Genomic DNA, 22891 nt, shown 5'->3' with positions numbered 1-22891 from the left:
TTTTGTGCATTTTATAAAATAAACTATTTTTTCTAGCTCTCCTGCGTCATATAGAAAAAATCCCTTTTTTGAAAAAATTGTCAATTTTTTCATGTTTTTTGGATTTTTCGGCAGGTCGAAGTACTGTGGTCCGAAGCAAATTTGTGATGATTGAATACGTATTTGTGTTGGCTTTCTGAAAATATAAAGACTTTCCCCAGATTCCACTGTCAGGCCGAGTTATGATAAAAAAAGTGACGAAATTTGATGCACTTCAACGTACCCCCCCTCCATGGTAAAAAATGGCTGTGTGATAAAAATCAAAAATATTTTAGATTCGAGTTATTCAGAGCTAAAATGATACTCACACAACTTTTCAGACAATTCTGGCCATGTTTCAGCGAGTTACAGACACCTCCTCCATTTTTTCGAGTCAAAAGGTTTGAGCTCTCGTAGCTTTCCAGATCATGACTCAAAATTTATGAAACTTTGAGAAAACACTGGAATATACTTCGAAAACACAAATAATTAGCTGAAAATCAAATATAAAAAAAAATTCTGGTTTTTCATGCGCCAAAATATCTCACTATCGTTGACCCATGAAGCTATCAGTTATGAAATGAAACGAAAGTTTAACAAAACGACGGAAATTGATTTTCAGCTAATTATTTGTGTTTTCGAAGTATATTCCAGTGTTTTCTCAAAGTTTCATAAATTTTGAGTCATGATCTGGAAAGCTACGAGAGCTCAAACCTTTTGACTCGAAAAAATGGAGGAGGTGTCTGTAACTCGCTGAAACATGGCCAGAATTGTCTGAAAAGTTGTGTGAGTGTCATTTTAGCTCTGAATAACTCGAATCTAAAATATTTTTGATTTTTATCACACAGCCATTTTTTACCATGGAGGGGGGTACGTTGAAGTGCATCAAATTTCGTCACTTTTTTGATCATAACTCGGCCTGACAGTGGAATCTGGGGAAAGTCTTTATATTTTCAGAAAGCCAACACAAATACGTATTCAATCATCACAAATTTGCTTCGGACCACAGTACTTCGACCTGCCGAAAAATCCAAAAAACATGAAAAAATTGACAATTTTTTCAAAAAAGGGATTTTTTCTATATGACGCAAAAGAGCTAGAAAAAATAGTTTATTTTATAAAATGCACAAAATGAGGCTGGCAATTCATTTCTGAAAGAATTTTGATCCTATCTTTCGAAATAAACATTTTCATTTTTCAACTTCAATCGATCGTTTCGGTAGGTCAAAAGGGGCGGAGCCTAATCTGGTATGGTATAAAATTCTTAGAATTCCTAGGGTACTAACATATCAAAATATCAGCCAAAACGGATCAACTTGGTACATGTGTAACATGGCCTGTAGGCCTATGCTCGAGCCAGTCAGAGATTGTCTCTTAAGATCTCTTTCAATTTTACACTAAAATGGTTGATTTCAAGGAGAAATGATTTGTCGAGACGCAACTTTCTTCTCCGTACAAAAAAAGTTGTCAACTACAAAAATAAAGCTCTACTTTTGGTCTGTTCGATCCAGAAAAAAGTTATTTAGGGGGGCAGTTCGTTTTACCATGACACACACGTTGGGACGTTTTAAAATGAAAAAGGCAGGTTTTGACCGGTACTGTATTAGTTGCAATCTATCGTAAAACAGTATTCACTCACCGACATTCCGCCACAAAGATCAAAAATGTCACAACAAACTCCATATCCGAACGAATCTTTATCGCTGTAAGAATCAGTTCCAGCCCCTGAAACCTATGGATGTAAAAACAAGAGCGCATTCTCTATAACTCACATTCCTTGCACACCTCTTTATTGTCATCAATCTGTTTTTGCTTACTCTCGGAACTCTTTGAATTAAAACTGTCTCGGTAACAATCGACTTCTCCCGGGGTGGCTTTTCTCTTCAGATCAGCAATTGGCAGACTCTTTTTTTCTTTTTGTTTGAAATTTGAAGATTATCTTGATTCAATACTTGGAAATGACTATTTTTCTGAAAACTGACTGATATTTGTAGACTAAGGTTGCCACGAGAAAAACGAGTATCGTGCCACGTGTATGTTTTTTGAAAAATCTTTCCAATTTACTATTAGGAGTTAGGAATTCAAAAAATTAATCAAATGCTTTATTGTTTTTTTTTTCATAAATGCTTCTTGCATCTCTCGCTTTAACAATATGTTAATAACAATAATCTCAAAAATTGAAATAATCTATACTATATCAGCTTTAAAAAATGTAGGCCACCCATTTAGAAATGTCATTCCCCTCCTGCATAGCTCCTTCTCAATTTCATCAATCTCTTTTCGAATCTCCAACTTTTTCGGATCTTTCTTCAATTCCATTTTCAGTCCTTTTTTCCGTTCTAACATTCTCAGAATTTCAGATTCAGGAGCATACGGCTCATCATCGCTTCCTATAACTTCTACGACTCGTTCATTAATTGCCCATGTGAACATAAAGATGGAGTTATCCTCGAAATTCATGCTCAGTATCTGTTGTTTTCGGGTTTCCGGAGATTTGACTGCGCTGAAATTTGACGATAAATACCTACAGTGTCGTGCAAAAGTATACGGACTTTGATCGTTTTCAGAGGGTGTTACGGTATCAATGATAGTCCCACAAAGTACAATCATTTATGGATCTTACTGAACAGAGGTAGAACTCCATTTTTGTAGTTGACAACTTTTTGTACGGCCACTTTCTAGAGAGTTATGTTCATTTTGACGGACCGCTCGAAAATCGCACTATTTTACACTGAAATTGGTCAATTTGAATGAGAAATGACTTTGTCAATATGTAACTTGCTATAGAGTGCTCGTTCAAAAAAGTTGTCAACTACAAAAATGAAGATCTACTTTTAATCTGTATGATTCGTTAAAAATCTACTTGATGGAAGAATCAGTTTTACCATGACACACTCTCAAATTTGAACATTTTAAACTGAAAACGACCAAAGTTGATAACCTTTTGACCGGTACTGTAGTTACTGAAACTTTCGCTTACAGCTAACTTACATTAAAACGTAGTCACTCTCAAATCGCTGTCCCAACAAAGCAACCAAACCACGAAACATAACACTAAAATGGATTCGATCTCCTTTCTCTATGACAATTTCCATCTGTCTGAACATATCATGCTCCGAATTCACCCAATGTCTCAGAAATGTGTTGATTTCAGGTTGAGTTAATTTGCTGTTTTCCAGTCTAATTATACCATTATCTTTGATTGAAAGAAGATGTTCAAGGCGAATCCACCGCGAATCGCAATAATGGACGTCGGTATACTTGAAGAGCTGGAATTAAGTCAGTTGTACAGTACCCTGAACGTAGAATACGCAAACAGAAAAAAAAAACAAAAAATTGCCTACCGTAACTCTCAACAAAAAAGTCAAATTGTTACTATGAAAGAGCACTTAAAAGCAAAGCATGAATACTTTGACTTTTTGGAGTTCAATATAAATTCTTGTTTTAGTCAACATTTTCAACGGTTTTTGCTGTATATTTGAATATTTTTCATGTTTAATCAATTAAAACACGAGTATATCTTAAAATTCAATGTCGTTCGTTAAAGAATCAGCAGGAATTTCATCCGCGCCACAAGCTCCGCCCACAATTTCCTGCCGCACGTACGTTTCAGCCCGCGAATTCTTTTGAAAATCATTGTCGTTTTTCGCGAGCTAGTATTTTGTGCATCGTGCTGCTATCAAACTGTTTACAATTGTAAAACTTACATTCGGATGATAATAGTCCTCTGGAATTTGTCCTTTGATTATCCTCAATTTTTGGTCTTCTCTTCCAAACTCCATCACATAATCAAACTCGTCCTTCTCGAACTTTCGACCAGACAAAGACAATCTTTCATAGTTTCGAAAATCAGGGATTTCCATTATTTCTTGCATCTTTGAATTTTTTTTTGTCAACGATATTTGAAGATCGAACGATCCGCATTGGAATAAATTGCGAATTCGGAGGAATAATTGAAGTGTTGTTTCGAGGACTGTCGATGTTTCGGATAGCCTAAGTATCAAAAAATTTCAGCTGTTAGTAAAGAAAAACCAAACTTTTTAATGAAAAAAATATACACTCAAATTATTTGTTTTAACCAACTCACCAAGGCTTCAAATCTTGTTTTGCCACAGTTGCCTCCTCGTATGATTCGGAAATAAACGCAATACAAAGCACCGTCAAATTTGGATTTTTTAAGAATATCGCGGCACGCATATCATCAAAATAAAGAACTGCTTTCTCAACTCGAATACATGATGATTTTACAACGCATTCCATATATTTTGAAGTAACTGCTGTTTTCAATCTGGAATGAAAAAAAACACTTTAAATATTTTTTAAAAAGAGAAAAAAACTAACATTTCATCAATCTCCATGACTTTAATCACGTGTTTCAATGCGACAAACGGTAGTTTTCTCAACGGGAAGGTGCTGGGTTGGATGGCTAGAATCTCTTCCATTATAAAGGAAGCAAAATCTAATTTTACAAGTGGTAGTCTTCTCATAGGGAATGTTTCCATAGCAAAGAACGTTTCTGGAGGGAGATATCAATATGTAGAAATATGAAATGGGAATGACGATTTTATCTGCGGACATTCTCTATCTCCGTCTTATATCTGTTTCAACATACTGAGAGAGGGCGTCATTGGCAAATACAAATATAAGAAACAGGTCAGGGTATCATAATTAATATTTAATGCGAGAAATTGTTGTATTGATCATCTACAGAACACATGCATCTACAGAACACTCTACAATATTAGTTGGCAACAGACTTAAAATGTCATGTTTTGCCTACTAAAGTGCATTACAGTCGAAGTTAGTCTGTTTCTTTTTGAGTATTCAGATCAGCGGGTCAAAAACAAAAAAGATGACTAAAGTGTTATGCTAGAGAACTTGAAACATTATTTATTAAATAAATAATAAAATGGATATGTTGCAGTAAATAATAATAGGAGCAAGAGAAGGAACGCTGGATAATTGGAGAAGAATAAGAAAATCAAACATTTTATACAGTAAGACTATCTGAGAACAGGCCATCCGTTTTCATATTCCACAAATTTCAGTTGGCAGTTTATCTCGTCAATCTTTTCAGTGAGTTCCTCTTTTTCTTGAGAACCCTCTCCCACTTTCTTCAGTTTCGATTTTAAAACTCTTTTCTGTTTCAGCAATTGTAGAACTAAAAATTTTGGAGCAAACGGTTCATCAATATGCATCAGTGAATCATCATTAAGATTCAGTTGTTTGGGACGTTTATGACTAGTCCAGGTACTCATGTCAACACGCGATTTTTACCAGATGTTCCAGACGGATCCAAAAAGAGTTTATCCAAAAACAAGAGTTCCACGTTCATTTCTTACTCCTCGCTCATCGAGCTCCACCGTTATTTTTTTAATCTCTTTTGAGATTTCGTTTCTTCTCTGGCCATTCTCTTCCACTGTCGTCAGCTCCCCTTTTAAAAGCTTTTCTCTGTTCTAACATCTCCAATATTTGGAATTTCGTAGTTAACGGTTCATCTTCTTCACCATCCAACATTTTGCCAAGAAACTTCCAAGATGCTCTGGTTGGGTCTAACTTGATTTTTTCAAAATTTGAGTAATGCAATACCAATTTAATTGATTTATTTTTTCTTTTGCCCATATTTTTATTCATTGAAGCATTTCCACCTTACTATTAATCCAATAAATAATGTTTTTAAGTTCTCTAGCCTAACTTTTGGGTCCATTTTTTTGATTCCTACCAGCTGATCTGAATACTGAAATAGAATAACTTCGACAGTAATGAACACTGCAGTGGGCAAACATGTCATTTTTCTGGACGCCGTTGTCTAGGGTCTTTTAATTATGCACCAAGGAGACACCCTTTGTTTCTCGAGTAGTAGAAAAAAGGAGGAGAGAGAGAGAGAGGGACCACACGTCTCCCGTTGCCATCCCGTTCCCCTTCTCCCTCTGCCACTTATTGATTTTGCTCCCTTTATAATATGGAAACGATTCTAGCTATACAGCCGATGTTCAGCACTTTCCCATTGAGAAAACTACCGTTTGTCGCATTGAAACATGTGATTAAAATCATGGAGATTGATGAAATGTGAGCCTTTTTTTGTTTTATTCTGATCGCATTCTTTATTCCAGAGTAAAAATTGCAATTACTTCGAAATATATGGAATCCATTGTAAAAGTCTGCTATATTCAAATTAGACGGACTATGGCTGTTTTCAACAGGGAACACTCATATATTGGTTTGGATTTCCCAGCAGTGACACTTTTCTGTTGTTCCAAGGCTTTCAATCATCCCAGTGCACCAAAATTGACAAAGGACGATTTAAAACCTTGGTTAGTTTTATGGAAACGGTTAAACAGTCATGTTTTTGTTGACAACTTTTAATATAAATTTAAAAAAGACTCCGATCTAATAAATTTCAAATTTCAAAAATCAGCAGGCAGAAGCTATAAAAAAGTTGCTAACTATGAAAATTGAAATCAGAATTCAGGCTCTCCGAAACAGCGACCACCCTCGAAAATACACGTCAACTGTTCACTAGAATTTATAAATTGTTCCAATGTGGCCCGTACAGATTGATGATAAACTCGCCCACTGAAAATATCAAGGAAATTCTGGAAATTCCAGAATTCCGAAACTTTACAGTTTTGTTTTTGGTTGGGGGACATTTTAAGAAGGAACAGTTGGATGAAGTGTTGGAATTTGAGAGAGAAGATCAAGATTTGCATATAATTAGGGGTGTAATCCCAGAAGATTATTATCATCCAAATGTTAGTTTTTAATTGTTTATTGTTGTCTGACGGACCACAAACCTTCATTCATCATTCCAGCTGTTCAAGTTCACTGATGTCCATTATTGCGATGCTCGTTGGATCCGTCTGGAAAATCTTCTTTCGATTAAGAACACTTTTATGATTACACTCGGAATGAACAATTTAACCATCCCTGACATCAACACATTTCTTCATCACTGGATGAATTCGGAATATGAATTATTCAAATTTATAAGCATAGATATTGAAAAAGGACCATCAACTCCTCTCGATGTTTTGTTTCGTGGGATTACTGTATTGAAAGGGTATCGGTTTGGAACATGGCGCAGACTAATGTAAGTTAGAGTTTAAAAACCTGTTCAAATTAACAAATTAGTTAGTTTCAGCTCAGTCAATTCACCTGATACTCGAAGTCGGCAAATAATGAGTATAGTTTGGACAGATTCGCGTATAGACATGAGTACCTGGTCAATTCATGAGCGTCCCAAACAACTGGATCGTAATGATGATTCATTGATGCACTTTGATGAACCATATACTCCTGAATTTATAGTTCTACAGTTGCTGAAACAGAGAAGAGTTTTGTATTCGAAATTGAAGATAGTGAAAGAGGATTCTTTAGAGAAACAGGAACTCATAAAAAAGATAGATGAGACAAACAATCAACTTCAATTTAAAGGAGTGGAATATAAAAACGGATGGCCTGTTCTACGCGGCGTTGATGCATCAAGTAGAATGCTGGCCTGATACGGAGGTGTTCATAGTCTCATTGTCTAAAATGTTTGATTTTCTGGTTCCTCTCTAATTTTCCAGTCAAATCGATTTCCTCTTTCGTTTTGCTCTCATTATTATTAATTGAGACATATCCACCTTTTTATTAATATAATAAATATTTTTTAAAGTTCTCTAGCCTAACACTTGGGATCGCTTTTTTGTACCATATGCTGCAGGATCTTGAATTATGCACCAAGGAGACACCCTTTGCTTCCACGGCCTACAGCGGAGGCCCTCTCAATGAACAGCGCACAGTACTTCGAGAGGGCATCTGCAGGAGAGAGAGAGAGAGAGAGAGAGAGAGAGAGAGAGAGAGAGAGAGAGAGAGAGAGAGAGAGAGAGAGAGAGAGAGAGACCATAAGTGTTCGGCTGGGGTCACGTCTTCTCCAGTTGCCATCCCTTTTCCTCTCTGAGGCATTTATTGATTTGCTTCCTTTATAATATGGAAGCGATTCGAGCTATTCAACCGATGCTCAGCACTTTCCCGTTGAGAAAACTACCGTTTGTCGCATTGAAACATGTGATTAAAATCATGGAGATTGACGAAATGTAAGATTTCTCTTGTTTTATCGTGAAAATATCATCATACTTATTCCAGAGTAAAAATTGCAATTTCCTCGAGATATATGGAGTTTATTGTGAAATTCTGTTATATTCGAATTAGACAGACTATGGTTCATTTCGTAGGGAAATACTCGTTTATCAGTTTTAATGACCCGGCAGTGATGTTTTTCCTTTGTACCAAGAGTATTAGTGAACCAAAAGTAACAAAACGGGATTTGAAACCTTGGTGAGCTTTTTGATTATGACTCTTGTGTAACAAAATTTTTGTAGTTCACAACTTTCAATTTCAATTTGAACAGAAGAACAAGACTATTAAAGGGGACTGGGGTATTTCAAAAATCGAGATTTTTGATATGAATCGAGTCAGAATTTTGTAGAAAAGAGAAAAGTCTCTTGGAGCCAGGACCCAGAATTAGCCTAAAACGAGTTATGAGGCCTCAAAGTGTCAAAAAGGGCCTCTCGCATGGAATTTTTCATTATATTTCAACGTAAAATTCTATCGCCGTGCAATTTTAGTGCAGATGAAAACTGTGAAATGTGCGCGGCGATAGACTTTTACGTTGAAATATAATGAAAAAAATTCCATGCGAGAGACACTTTTTTTGACACTTTGAGGCCTCATAACTCGTTTTAGGCTAATTTTCGGACCTGGCTCCGAAAGACTTTTCTCTTTTCCGCAAAATTCTGAGTCGATATATGTATGATATATCATTATATCAAAAAATCTCAATTTTTGGAATACCGCAGTCCCCTTTAACTTTCAAATTTAAGAAAATGCCAGGCTGACAGTATTAAAAAATTGCCAACAATGAAGATTGAAATCTGAATTCAGGCTCTCCAAAACGTCGACAACCCTCGAAAATACACGTCAGCTATTCACTCGAATCTACAAATTGTTCCAATGTGGGCCGTTCAAATTGAGTATTTTCCCGTCTACTCAAAATGCAAAGGAGATTTTGGAAACTCCAGAGTTTCGAAACTTTAAAGCTTTGATCTTGTATGGGGGACATTTTAAGGAAGAACAGTTGGATGAAGTGATGGAATTCGAGAGAGAGGATCAAAATATGCACATTCTTGAAAGTGAAATTCCAGAAGATTATTATCATCCAAATGTTAGTTTTCTAATAATTATTTGTTGTCAGACCAACCAAACACGTCCATAATTCCAGCTCTTCAAGTACGCCGGTGTTCATTATTGTGATGCTCGTTGGATCCGACTGGAGCATCTTCTTTCAATTAAGAACAACGGTGTGATTAAACTAGGAAAGAACAATTTAACCATCCCTGACATCAACAAATTTCTCCATCACTGGATGAATTCGGAATATGATTTATTCGATTGCATGACCATAGATATTGTGAAAGGAGCAACAGTTGATCTCAATGTTCTATTTCGTGGTATTACTGTATTAATAGGGTATCGGTTTGGAAGATGGCAGAGACTAATGTATGTTGGCATGTGACCCGTTCAAATAAATAAATTAGTATTTGTTTCAGCTCAGTCAAATCACCTATGACTCGAAGTCTGCAAATAATGAGTATAGTTTGGACAGATTCGCGTATTGACATGAGTACCTGGTTTGTTAATGAACGTCCCAAACAAGGGGATCGTGATGATGAACCGTATACTCCAGAGTTCGAAGTTCTACAATTGCTGAAACGAAAAAAAGTTTTGAATTTGAAATTGAAGAGAGTGGGAGAGGATTCTCTAGAAAAACAGGAACTCACTCGAAAGGTAAATGAGACAAACAATCAACTTCAATTGAAAGGAGTGGAATATAATAACGGATGGCCTTTTCTCAGATAATCTCACTGTCTAAAATAGTACAGTCGAATTGATTTCTTCTTTCTTTTGCCCATATTTTTATTCATTGAAGCATTTCCACCTTACTATTAATCCAATAAATAAAGTTTTTAAGTTCACTAGCCTAACGTTTGGGTCCATTTTTTTGATTCCTACCAGCTAATCTGAACACTGAAATAGAATAACTTCGACAGTAATGGACACTGCAGTGGGTAAAAATGTCATTTTTCTGGAGGCCGTTGTGTAGGGTCTTTTAATTATGCACCAAGGAGACACCCTTTGTTTCTCGAGTAGTAGAAAAAAGGAGGAGAGAGAGAGAGAGACCATATGTGTTCCGCCGGGGTCACGTCTCCCGTTGCCATCCCGTTCTCCCTCTCTCTCTCTATCTCTCTGGCATTTATTGATTTCACTTCTTTTATAATGGAAGGGATTCTAGTTATGCAACCGATGCTCAGCACTTTCCCATTGAGAAAACTACCGTTTGTCGCATTGAAACATGCGATTAAAGTCATGGAGATTGATGAAATGTAAGATTTTTGTTTTGTTTTGTCGGGAAAGTATAATTTTATTCATTCCAGTGTAAAAATCGCAATTACCTCGAAATATATGGAGTCCATTGTGAAATTCTGTTGTATTCGAATTAGAGGGACTATAGTTAGTCTCGACGGAGAGTTCACGTATGTTGGTTTGTATTACCCGGAAGTGATACTTTTCTGTTGTACCAAGACTTTCAACCATCCCAGTGCACCAAAATTGACAAAGGAGGATTTGGAACCTTGGTGAGCTTTTTGATTATGTCTCTTGTGTAATAAATACCGTCTAGCTCTTCGTTTTCTCAAAAATTGAAATCTGAATTCAGGCTCTCCGAAACTTCGACAACCCTCGAAAATACACGTCAGCTTTTCACTCGAATTTACAAATTGTTCCAATGTGGCCCGTACAGATTGATGATAAACTCGTCCACTGAAAATATCAAGGAAATTCTGGAAATTCCAGAATTCCGAAACTTTACAGTTTTGTTTTTGGTTGGGGGACATTTTAAGAAGGAACAGTTGGATGAAGTGTTGGAATTTGAGAGAGAAGATCAAGATTTGCACATTCTTAAAAGTGAAATCCCAGAAGATTATTATCATCCAAATGTTAGTTTTCTAATAATTATTTGTTGTCAGACCAACCAAAAACGTCCATAATTCCAGCTCTTCAAGTACGCCGGTGTTCATTATTGTGATGCTCGTTGGATCCGTCTGGAACATCTTCTTTCGATTAAAAACAACGATGTAATTACACTAGGAAAGAACAATTTAACCATCCCTGACCTCAACAAATTTCTCCATCACTGGATGAATTCGGAATATGATTTATTCAATTGGATGACCATAGATATTGAAAAAGGACCATCAATTCCTCTCGATGTTTTGTTCAGTGAGATTACTGTATTAAGAGGGTATCGGTTTGGAAAATGGCGCAGACTAATGTAAGTTAGAGTTTAAAAACCTGTTCAAATTAACAAATTAGTTAGTTTCAGCTCAGTCAATTCACCTAAGACTCGAAATCGGCAAATAATGAGTATAGTTTGGACAGATTCGCGTATAGACATGAGTACCTGGTCTATTCATGAACGTCCCAAACAAGGGGATCGTGATGATGAACCGTATGCTTCAGAATTCGAAGTTCTACAATTGCTGAAACAGAGAAGAGTTTTAAATTCGAAATTGAATATAATGGAAGAGGATTCTCTAGAAAAACAGGAAATCACTAAAAAGATAGATGGAACAAGACAACAACTTCAATTGAAAGGAGTGGAATTTAATAACGGATGGCCTTTTCTACGCGGCATTGACGCATCAAGTAGAGTGCTGGCCTAATATGGTGATGTTGATGTTGCTTCTGTGATGCTATGGCGCTGCTGAAACTGGGCCGCTGCCTTCTTTGATATATTTTATTGCATCTAAGATTGTTTTTTAATAAATTAAATGTATTTTCAAACCTTGAGTACAACTACAATCTATAATAAATATTTATAAATATGAACATACAATTTTTGTGTTGTTTCAATAGACAGATTTTTGTTTTATTCAATAAACGGGGAAAACTATTTTCATCAAATAAATCCAGAGAAAACATTAGTATAAAAAACAGGAAAATAGGAAAAACTAAATAAAACCATGACTTTTAGTAACGGAAATAGATGAAGCGACAAAATACAATTAATTCTGAGACCTCGAATCTTTCGAACCTTTTATTTTTTTTAACGTTCAATTCCGATTGTTGAGAGAAGATCTGGTTAGTCCGATGCGTGACGGATTGTCAATCTACACAAAAAACGGAACTTGTAAAGGAAAACGATTGGATGGTCAGCCGTGCTCCGATATCTTTGTATCAGAGTTGTACGGAATTACATTTTTCGATTTCCGGAATCCGGAATCTGAAACCGGAATGAGATTTTACATTTTCCGGAATACGGAATCCGGAACCGGAATCAAATTTTTGAAATCCGGAATCCGGAATGTCAAAAAAACCCGGAATTCCGGATTTTCGGAATCAGGAGAAAAGAAAACGAACCATCTTCCCGGCGAGATAAGATGTGGAGAAATTGGTGGACAATGATAAGGAGATGAAGGAGTTGGGTCTGGTGATACTAACTAGGGAATGCCTCACACAATGGTTGGAGAAACACAGCATGATAACTTTATATTTTTCTCTTGGAGTTATTGAGTTTTTGATGTCAAAATGTTGGAAAACACTCAAATAGACAAAAAATTATGTTGAATCGCATTCTACTTTCTTAGCATCGTGCCACAGCTCTAGAAGTCAAAAGTGGCGCTCTCGGGAAAATCATCATAACCAGACTTGTCACGGGCCGGGCCGGGCCGGGCCAAAATCAGGAAAAATCTCGGCCCGGCCCGCTCGTCCCGTTTTGAAACATTTTGTGTTTTTGAACATTTTTTTGGAAATTTTTGGAAATTTTTGAACATTTTTTGAACATTTTTGAAAAAGTATAGTTTTCGAATAAACATTTAAAATTGAATCGAAATGTGAATATGTATGATAATCGATATTTTCTGGCTATTAAACGAACATACCTCTCACAACCTGGATACAAAGTGTATTTCCACACATAACCAAACACGTTTCTGCATTATTAAGAAAGTAGAATGCGATTCAACATAATTTTTTGTCTATTTGAGTGTTTTCCAACATTTTGACATCAAAAACTCAATAACTCCAAGAGAAAAATATAAAGTTATCATGCTGTGTTTCTCCAACCATTGTGTGAGGCATTCCCTAGTTAGTATCACCAGACCCAACTCCTTCATCTCCTTATCATTGTCCACCAATTTCTCCACATCTTATCTCGCCGGGAAGATGGTTCGTTTTCTTTTCTCCTGATTCCGAAAATCCGGAATTCCGGGTTTTTTTGACATTCCGGATTCCGGATTTCAAAAATTTGATTCCGGTTCCGGATTCCGTATTCCGGAAAATGTAAAATCTCATTCCGGTTTCAGATTCCGGATTCCGGAAATCGAAAAATGTAATTCCGTACAACTCTGATACAAAGATATCGGAGCACGGCTGACCATCCAATCGTTTTCCTTTACAAGTTCCGTTTTTTGTGTAGATTGACAATCCGTCACGCATCGGACTAACCAGATCTTCTCTCAACAATCGGAATTGAACGTTAAAAAAATAAAAGGTTCGAAAGATTCGAGGTCTCAGAATTAATTGTATTTTGTCGCTTCATCTATTTCCGTTACTAAAAGTCATGGTTTTATTTAGTTTTTCCTATTTTCCTGTTTTTTATACTAATGTTTTCTCTGGATTTATTTGATGAAAATAGTTTTCCCCGTTTATTGAATAAAACAAAAATCTGTCTATTGAAACAACACAAAAATTGTATGTTCATATTTATAAATATTTATTATAGATTGTAGTTGTACTCAAGGTTTGAAAATACATTTAATTTATTAAAAAACAATCTTAGATGCAATAAAATATATCAAAGAAGGCAGCGGCCCAGTTTCAGCAGCGCCATAGCATCACAGAAGCAACATCAACATCACCATATTAGGCCAGCACTCTACTTGATGCGTCAATGCCGCGTAGAAAAGGCCATCCGTTATTAAATTCCACTCCTTTCAATTGAAGTTGTTGTCTTGTTCCATTTATCTTCTTAGTGATTTCCTGTTTTTCTAGAGAATCCTCTTCCATTATATTCAATTTCGAATTTAAAACTCTTCTCTGTTTCAGCAATTGTAGAACTTCGAATTCTGAAGCATACGGTTCATCATCACGATCCCCTTGTTTGGGACGTTCATGAATAGACCAGGTACTCATGTCTATACGCGAATCTGTCCAAAATATACTTATTATTTGTCGATTTCGAGTCATAGGTGAATTGACTGAGCTGAAACTAACTAGTTTGTTAAGTTGAACGGGACACACCTCCAACTTACATTAGTCTACGCCATTTTCCAAACCGATACCCTCTTAATACAGTAATCCCACAAAACAAAACATCGAGAGGAATTGATGATCCTTTAAAAAAGTTCTATAAAAAAGTTACTTAATAAATAAATACTGGGAGTTTTTAGAAGTTTAGTTTTTAGAATAAATTGTTAATAGTTCGCTTGAGTCTGTGTCTGAACAAACACATTGTTGTGTTCATTATAAAAAATAATTGATAAATAATCCCACCCAAGACGAAATAAATCATTAATTTTCTTGGCCGCTCCTACGCGACACCTAGAAACCACATACCGCGCAATCAACGTTTTGCACTAAACTCAAGACTTCTATGTGATGATGAAGAGTTAAGACATAAATGTTAATACAAAAAATGTTGGAAATAACACGGAGTATACATTTCTGAAACAAAATCTCAAAAATTTCAAAAAAAAAATTTTTTTTGGTTTTTTCTAGATTAAATTTGAACCCTTCAGCCGAGGTATTTTTTAATGAATTTTTTTTGATCGAAAGGAAAAATAATAACAAACGTAAAAAAATAAGTTTTGGAATACGGAAATTTTGTTTAAGGATCCTAATTTTGGATTTTTTCAAAAAATCGGTCAAAAAAGTGGGTTTTTTGACCATAACTCGGTAAAAAAAATTTAAAAAATTTTAAAACTTTGTGAAATGAATACTCTAATAATATCCAACAAACGCTGAAAATTTTAGCTTTTCCCGATCAATTCTCAAAAAGTTCATTTTTTGACCTATGAGCACCTACCGTACTACAGTAACCCGGAGCTGTGACCCAATATTGTGCATATGTGTTGCACAACACTCATAGTACATGATCATATAAAAATCTAAGCCTAGGGCACGCGTTGCTCGAGTCTTACAGAGAACGCGTTATATTTTCAACTCTGACATGCCATTGGATTTCAAGCATAAGAATGTGAGTTTCGGGTAGTTGTTTTTTGAATCTAAGTTCTCTATTCTAGGCTTTCCAATTTGGAACCAATGATTACGGTGATGTACGATGGGTCACTTTGAGTGACATGTTTCAAATCAGAGGTGTAGAAAATGTGTCATTGGGAAGGACTACACTTACTTCTATTAATGTGAGACACTTCATTGCCCGTTTTATTAGTTCGGCAGACGATATGTTCTTATGGATGAGAATCACAGCGATGGAAATTATTCAGTTGGAAGGACTATTCAACAATTTGGTTGTGTTGGAGCGTCATGACGACTCTCCGAACATTGGATATTTCACGTATGTTTCTAAAATTATTCTCATTTGACTTCGGTACGTTTCCAGACTTGCCATGTCCTCTTCACGAATCTACAAGCTGTTACTAATTCATCATAATATAGATTCTGTGACACTATCTGCATGGAAACCTTCTGAGGTAGTGAAATATGGAAATACCAAGAAAGAGGTCAAAAAGGTTTATGTCATCATGAAACTGTTGAAGAGGAAGACAACATTGGAAAAGAAATTTGAAGAGACAACAGATGCAACTAAATGGAGAGATTTGAGCAATCGAATCCAGAAATTGAAAAAAAAGATTCATGAGTTGGGAGTGGTTTATCGAGATGGAAGAGCTACTATTTAATAACTTGTATCTGTTCTCTTTTTCTCTGATGTTTTGCTGTTATTATGCATTTGTTATTGCATGTTTACTTTTGTATTTGAAGAATTCTTCAGATTGGTTCAAACCCCTGCTTAGAGCCGCAATGAATTAGAACTTCGAATTCAGCCATATCGAAGTTCATTAGTTTGCTTCCACTTTCGCGTTATTTGTTCTACTTTCCATTAGCCATAAGAGGTGCTCACTCACTATTAACGGGTTTTGAATCGAATTGAGTATTTTCTTTCAATATAAAACTATCTTAACATACCTTTAAGGAACTATCACTCGTTTTGAATGTTGACACTTTTCGAGTTTTGAATTGTGTTCAAAATTATCTTTTTTTGTTTTTTTGAAATTTTATTAAAATTTAACAACATTTTGTCCATAAATTGAATTTATTAAACAACAATTGTTTATATGAATAATACTGCATAAGACATACAAAACAGTATAAAACGATGTCACAAATGAAAAAACCGTTAATTTTATCTATTCCACTAATATTATTAATAACTATCAACTGAAATATCATGTTTAGAGTTGACTGTGTCAGCGGACTCAATTTCTTTTTCTTCATCACTTCCACCCATTTTTCTTTTGTAGTAAAAGAAGTAGAATGCAGCAGCTGCACCGGCCAAACAGAGAAGAATTATAAGAATTATCAGGAAGATGACCCAGCCCTGAAAACCATAAAGAGGCTGGTTGTAGTCAGGGCTCATTGCAATATTATTAGTTACAAAGCATTGCGAGACAGTATTCACTTACCGACATGCCACAAAGGCCAAGTCCGTCACAACAGAATCCATATCCGGTCGATTCTTTATCGTTGTAAGAATCAGTTTTAGCCCCTGAAACTCTTTGACTTAAAATAAATTTGATATACACAGAAACTTACATTCATCGCATTGCGGTTTGTTGAGATCGATTAGTTCTTGTTTCCCTTCAGAACTCGATGATTCATAAAGTTTTCAAAAGTTTTCGATTTGCTCCGGGACCGCTTTTTTCTTAAAATCGCGGACAGCATTCATGTCAGCACCCATGTTCGAAATTTGAAGTTTCTCTTGAATGACTCGATATCTTGAACTGATTTCATACACACGAAAAATGGATATTTATTGAAAAAAACGAGGACAAGTGGGACGTGAATAAAGAGAGTGTCACGATAAAAATGATAATGAGTAATAAAAAGTAATCCTTAGCTGGTTTTTTCCGTGGAACTTGATTAAACTCATCGAGAAACTCGAATTGTGCCGGAAACAAACATAAGCTTACAGTGAAAGACCCGATTTGAAATCAGTGATGCAAAAAGAACGTTATTTTTTATTACACATGACAACCGATCCTACTCGTAATTCAAATTTTGTTCTAATGAGCAGATTTTTGAAACTACATGAATATCGATTTGATATTGCTGAACTCTCAACGATTTATTTTTTTCTGTTCATTATTAATAAGTCTCAACCGAAATATCATGTTTAGAGTTGACTGTGTCAGCGGACTCAATTTCCTCTTGGTCAGTTCCACTCATTTTTCTTTTGTAGTAGAAGAAGTAGAATGCAGCAGCTGCACCGGCCAAACAGAGAAGAATTATAAGAATTATCAAGAGGATGACCCAGCCCTGAAAATCTGAAGGAGTCAGGGCTCATTGCAAAACTACAGTTCCAGCCAAAAATATATCATATTTTGCCTTTGCAAATGTCCAACTTTGTGAGAGTGTCATAGTAAAACTAACTGTCCCACAAAATAAATTTTTTGGGATCAAACAGACCAAGAGTAGAACTCTATTTTTGTAGTTGACAACTTTTCTGTATGGAGACTATCTGGAGAGTTATGGTCATTCTAAGATCTCTTCCAATTTTACACTAAAATGGTTGATTTCAAGGAGAAATGATTTGTCGAGACGCAACTTTCTTCTCCGTACAAAAAAGTTGCCAACTACAAAAATGGAGCTCTACTTTTGGTCCGATCCAGAAAAAAGTTATTTAGTGGGACAGTTAGTTTTACCATGACACACACGTTGGGACGTTTTAAAATGAAAAAGGCAGGTTTTGACCCCCACTGTATTAGTTGCAATCTATCGTAAAACAATATTCACTCACCGACATTCCGCCACAAAGATCAAAAATGTCACAACAAACTCCATATCCGAACGAATCTTTATCGCTGTAAGAATCAGTTCCAGCCCCTGAAATCTATGAATATAAAACCAAGAACCCATTCCCAATAACTCACATTCCTTGCACACCTCTTTATTGTCATCAATCGTTTTTTGCTTACTCTCGGAACTCTTTGAATTAAAACTGTCTCGGTAACAATCGACTTCTCCCGGGATGGCTTTTCTCTTCAGATCAGCAATTGGCAGACTCATTTCTTCTTTTTGTTTAAAATTTGAAGATTATCTTGATTCAATACTTTGAAATGATTATTTTTCAGAAAACTGACTGATATTTGTAGACTAAGGTTGTCACGAGAAAAACGAGTATCGTGCCACGTGTATGTTTTTTGAAAAATCTTTCCAATTTACTATTAGGAGTTAGGAATTCAAAAAATTAATTAAATGCTTTTTTTTTCATAAATGCTTCTTCAATCTCTCGCTTTAACAATTCGTTAATAACAATAAGCAAAACTACAGAGACATAAAGAAACAAGAAAAAAGGTACAAGTTATTAAATAGTAGCTCTTCCATCTCGATAAACCACTCCCAACTCATGAATCTTTCTTTCCAATTCCTGAATTTGATCCCTGTATTCCCTCCGTTTCGTAACATCTCTTGACTCCTCCAATTCCTTTTCCAACGTTTTCTTCTTCTCCAACAGTACCATGATCTCATAAACGTTTTTGAACTTTTCCTTGGTATTTCCATTTCTGCGTTCATCATAGGGGTTCCATGCAGTCAGTATCACAGAATCTATATAATGGTCAACATACAACACCTTGAAAGTTTTTGAAGTGGACTTGGCAAGTCTGAAAACATACGAAAATTGAATTTGAATTATCTAGAAAACTTACATGAAGTATCCAATGTTTGTAGGGTTGATATGATGCTCCAACACAACCAATTCGTTGAATAATCCTTCCAACTGAATAGTTTCCATCGCTATGATTCTCATCCATTCGAACATATCATCTGGACAATTAATCCAACGGGAAATGAAGTATCTCACTTCAATAGAAGTTAGTGTAGTCCTTCCCAATGTCACATTTACCACACCTCTGATTTGCAGCATGTCATTCAAAGTGACCCATCGTGCATCACCGTAATCAGTGGTTCCAAATTTGAAAGCCTAGAATAGAGAACTTAGATTCGAAAAACAACTACCCAAAACTCACATTCTTATGCTTGAAATCCAATGGCATGTCAGAGTTGAAAATTTGAAACGCTTTACGACGATCCGCCATGTTCAAAAAGAAATTTGCGAACTCTGAATTGAATTCAATTCCATCCAATGTGATTTTGTTCCAAGATGATTTAAAAGTGTCATTGGAGAATAACTTTTTAAGACGTATCAAACTTGGATTTGGTTTAGTGAAATGAATTCCGAGACCGTAGATATTGATAACATTGGAAAGTTTATTAATAGCTAGAGCTGTGTTTCGAATTGGCGACTTTTTTTCGTATTGTAGTCTGAAAAGAGATTTCTGGCTGATTTATTCACGTTTCAGAGTTAATCCCTAAAATTTTACAAGACGGAACACTGCCGTCGCCACACTGTCATATCACGGAGGTATCACAGTTCCAGCCAACGTTCTATCCCCCTTTCGAATATTTTCTGGAAAATTTTTGAAAATATTCTTTTCACGAGCACAACAATATTGAAATGTACTGAAAAAAATTGCAAAAAGAGGAGCGATTTTTGGCATTTCGACGTCTCATAGCTTGCTCAAGAGAAATGTATATTTTCCCTGGCTTTCTGAATACATTCATATCAAAAAATTTGGAAACAGTTGTGTTCCCCTTATAGATTTTTTTCCGAAAAAAATCTGAAAATTTTCGAAAAAACTTTTGAAACATGCAAAACTATCTAAACATCAATCAATTTCAGCGATTTACCAGTGATATCCTCCTCCTCTCCTCTTATACCCGAATCTGTTACAGCATATTTCAAAAGATGGGTCTTCACGCATTGTTATAAAAGAAAGTCCTCCTAGAAAAACAATTTGAGGGTAATATCCTTGTTTTTTGATTAATTTCATTTCGATTTCCATTCGTTTCGAAGTGAGACTCAATGCTAATCTAAATCATGTAATTAGTTATATTAATTAAGTCACCAATACTCAAGTTACCGTTCAGCTGGATCCATTAGTTGTATTATCAAAATTCTGACAATAATTGGTAGTTTTTTAAACTTGAATTCTTTTCTTATCAAGAATATCGGATCGAACAGAATCTGATGGCAATACTTCAAAGCAAGTGTGCTAAGCATATTGAAATACAGGAAAGGAGAGATGGCGTAGAAGGGTTGCTGAGTGTCTGTGTAATGAAAGGTCTCTCGTAATGAGGCAATACCATCTGCTCATCAAGATCCGAGAAAAGAAGGACTTAGGCAAACACATGGAGAACGTCTGTCACGTAACCATTCCAAGACTATTGCGGACTAGGGACGGGTACCCCGGCACACAGTGCGGTTATGAGATTCGTCCTGCAACCACGCAAACCAGTGGGATTTGCGGGTGGTCAGACGTAGAGAAATTACTGTGCCTTGCTTGACCGGACCCGAAGATGCACTGCTCTCAGAGCGAACACTTTAATGGCCCCTCACAAAATAAGCTCCCCAGCAACTGGTGGCCCGGCCTAAGCCGGTAATTACCACTATTGCACCCCTCGCCGAAGACAAACACGCAGAGAACGCCTGCCACATAACCATTCAGAGATTATGGCTGACTAGGAAATGTTACCCCAAGACACATTGAAATTATGAGGGGGACATGTGTCATTGGAGGAAGGCTAACAAGGGAATTGACTTTCGGTATCCGTTCAGAATTTTCAATAAACTTGCACACTCACAGTTTCGAATCTACTCTTTTGAATGGTGACAGTCAAAAAGTGCAAAACTCCCGAATAAGTGGATTTTTTTGCTCCGAAAGTTTGCTCATTTTTCATCATAGAAAACACTAGTGTCAATTCGAGAAGGCTATCGAGTTCGTAAAGACAACTAGCTGACCTCTCGGTCAGCGGTTGAACACAGGTGAATCATATTGAGATTCTTAATGGAGACATGTTTTCAAGTTCGGCTAGTGCAATAACTCAATCAATGAAAAAACAACGGAAATTAAGTCACCATGGAATTCGAGGATTAAAAAGAATTTCATGGCTTCTTCGGCTTTTTAGCTGAGAATACATGGAAACATTATAAAAAAAGGAGGGGAGGGAGAGGGACCATATGTGTTCGGCCCGGGGTCACGTCTCCTCCCGTTGCCATCCCCTTCCCTCTCTCTGGCATTTATTGATTTGCTTCCTTTATAATATGGAAGCGATTCGAGCTATTCAACCGATGCTCAGCACTTTCCCGTTGAGAAAACTACCGTTTGTAGCATTGAAACATGTGATTAAAGTCATGGATATTGATGAAATGTAAGATTTTTCTTGTTTCTTTGTGAAAATATCTTATTTTTTATTCCAGAGTAAAAATTGCAATTACCTCGAAATATATGGAAGCTATTGTAAAAGTCTGTTATATTCGAATCAGACAGCTTAGGGTTAATCTTTACGGGGAACGCACTTATGTTAGTTTGGATTACCCCGGTGTGACACTTTCTTGTGGTACCAACCCTTTCAACCATCCCAGTATACCAAAATTGATAAAGGAGGATTTGAAACCTTGGTGAGTTAAGAGAAAAATGTCCAGCTCTTCGTTTTCTCGAAAATATAAATCTGAATTCAGGTTCTCCGAAACATCGACAATCTTCGAAAACACACGTCAGTTATTTACTCGAATTTATAAACTTTTTAGATGTGATCACTTCAATATGCTGATAAGCTCATCCACTCAAAATATCAAGGAGGTTCTGGAAATTCCAGAATTCCGAAACTTTGCAGTTTTGTATTTGGTTGGGGGACATTTCAAGAAGGAACAGCTGGATGAAGTGATGGATTTTGAGAGAGAAGACCAAGATTTGCATATAATTAGAGGTGAAATTCCAGAAGATTATTATCATCCAAATGTATGTTTTCTAATAATTCTTTGTTGTCAGACCGACCACAAACCTTCATAATTCCAGCTCTTCAAGTACACTGATGTCCATTACTGCGATGCTCGTTGGATCCGTCTGGAACATCTTCTTTCGATTAAAAACAACTTTGCAATCACACTAGGGAAGAACAATCTGACTCTATCAGATATCAACAAATTTCTCCATCACTGGGTGAATTCGGAATATGATTTATTCAATTGGATGACCATAGATATTGTGGAAGAAGAAATAATGCCTGTTTTATTTCATGGGATTGATGTATTGATAGGGTATCGGTTTGGAAGTGAGCGCAGACTAATGTATGTTGGGGAGTGACCTATTCTAATTAACAATCATTTTTCTTTCAGCTCAGTCAACTCACCAAAGACTCGAAAACGGCCTATACTGAGTATAGTCCAGTCGCAGTTGTGTATTTATATAAATACCTGGTCTATTCATCAACGCCCTTATAAAGAGTATCTTTATGATCATTCATTGATGATTTTTGATAAATCGTATGCTCCAGAGTATAAAGTTCTACAGTTGCTGAAACGGAGAAGTGTATTGAATTCGAAACTGAAGCAAGTGAAAGAGGATTCTCTAGAAAAACAGGAACTCACTGGAAAGATTGATAAGACAAATAAAAAACTTCAGTTGAAAGGAGTGGAATATGAAAACGGATGGCCTATTCTACGTAGTGGTGTTGAGGTACTGTAGCTATGTAT

General features: G+C 36.1%; 7 protein-coding genes and 1 pseudogene across 8 annotated transcripts; 4 read left to right on the top strand and 4 right to left on the bottom strand.

Annotated features, from left to right (window-relative positions):
* Window positions 1-2205: 2205 nt before the first annotated feature.
* On the bottom strand, window positions 2206-4460 carry GCK72_003771 (uncharacterized protein; the record flags this gene model as incomplete). Its single annotated transcript, XM_003099132.2, has 5 exons — window positions 2206-2521; window positions 3010-3287; window positions 3726-4011; window positions 4106-4306; window positions 4360-4460. The coding sequence occupies 5 exons, from the start codon at window positions 4458-4460 to the stop codon at window positions 2206-2208; spliced, it is 1182 nt and encodes a 393-aa protein (XP_003099180.2).
* Window positions 4461-5980: 1520 nt separating this feature from the next.
* On the top strand, window positions 5981-7520 carry GCK72_003770 (uncharacterized protein; the record flags this gene model as incomplete). The annotated part of the gene is made up of 5 exons (XM_053724227.1): window positions 5981-6087; window positions 6132-6332; window positions 6491-6770; window positions 6831-7108; window positions 7160-7520. 5 exons carry the CDS (start codon window positions 5981-5983, stop codon window positions 7518-7520), a joined length of 1227 nt encoding a protein of 408 aa, XP_053588421.1.
* A 469-nt stretch (window positions 7521-7989) lies between these two features.
* On the top strand, window positions 7990-9918 carry GCK72_003769 (uncharacterized protein; the record flags this gene model as incomplete). Its single annotated transcript, XM_003099137.2, has 5 exons — window positions 7990-8096; window positions 8146-8337; window positions 8944-9223; window positions 9281-9558; window positions 9609-9918. The coding sequence occupies 5 exons, from the start codon at window positions 7990-7992 to the stop codon at window positions 9916-9918; spliced, it is 1167 nt and encodes a 388-aa protein (XP_003099185.2).
* A 417-nt stretch (window positions 9919-10335) lies between these two features.
* On the top strand, window positions 10336-11780 carry GCK72_003768 (uncharacterized protein; the record flags this gene model as incomplete). Its single annotated transcript, XM_053724226.1, has 5 exons — window positions 10336-10442; window positions 10494-10694; window positions 10775-11054; window positions 11112-11389; window positions 11441-11780. 5 exons carry the CDS (start codon window positions 10336-10338, stop codon window positions 11778-11780), a joined length of 1206 nt encoding a protein of 401 aa, XP_053588420.1.
* Window positions 11781-13980: 2200 nt separating this feature from the next.
* GCK72_003767 (uncharacterized protein) lies at window positions 13981-16896 on the bottom strand (the record flags this gene model as incomplete). The annotated part of the gene is made up of 3 exons (XM_053724225.1): window positions 13981-14320; window positions 16761-16843; window positions 16891-16896. 3 exons carry the CDS (start codon window positions 16894-16896, stop codon window positions 13981-13983), a joined length of 429 nt encoding a protein of 142 aa, XP_053588419.1.
* A 546-nt stretch (window positions 16897-17442) lies between these two features.
* GCK72_003766 (uncharacterized protein) lies at window positions 17443-18363 on the bottom strand (the record flags this gene model as incomplete). The annotated part of the gene is made up of 3 exons (XM_053724224.1): window positions 17443-17613; window positions 18095-18180; window positions 18228-18363. The coding sequence occupies 3 exons, from the start codon at window positions 18361-18363 to the stop codon at window positions 17443-17445; spliced, it is 393 nt and encodes a 130-aa protein (XP_053588418.1).
* A 298-nt stretch (window positions 18364-18661) lies between these two features.
* GCK72_003765 lies at window positions 18662-20419 on the bottom strand (annotated as a pseudogene). The gene is made up of 5 exons: window positions 20280-20419; window positions 20047-20229; window positions 19326-19620; window positions 19005-19279; window positions 18662-18959 (listed from the first exon to the last, which is right to left on the bottom strand). Coding segments are annotated over exons 1-5 (1191 nt in total).
* Window positions 20420-21460: 1041 nt separating this feature from the next.
* Window positions 21461-22883, top strand: GCK72_003764 (uncharacterized protein; the record flags this gene model as incomplete). The annotated part of the gene is made up of 5 exons (XM_003099168.2): window positions 21461-21567; window positions 21617-21817; window positions 21878-22157; window positions 22215-22486; window positions 22535-22883. The coding sequence occupies 5 exons, from the start codon at window positions 21461-21463 to the stop codon at window positions 22881-22883; spliced, it is 1209 nt and encodes a 402-aa protein (XP_003099216.2).
* Window positions 22884-22891: the final 8 nt, after the last annotated feature.

The sequence above is a fragment of the Caenorhabditis remanei genome, chromosome II, assembly GCF_010183535.1.
Source record: "Caenorhabditis remanei strain PX506 chromosome II, whole genome shotgun sequence".
Taxonomy (NCBI): Eukaryota; Metazoa; Nematoda; class Chromadorea; order Rhabditida; family Rhabditidae; genus Caenorhabditis; species Caenorhabditis remanei.
The sequence above is the reverse complement of the archived record's forward strand: the minus strand, read 5'-3'. Positions and strand labels throughout refer to the sequence as shown.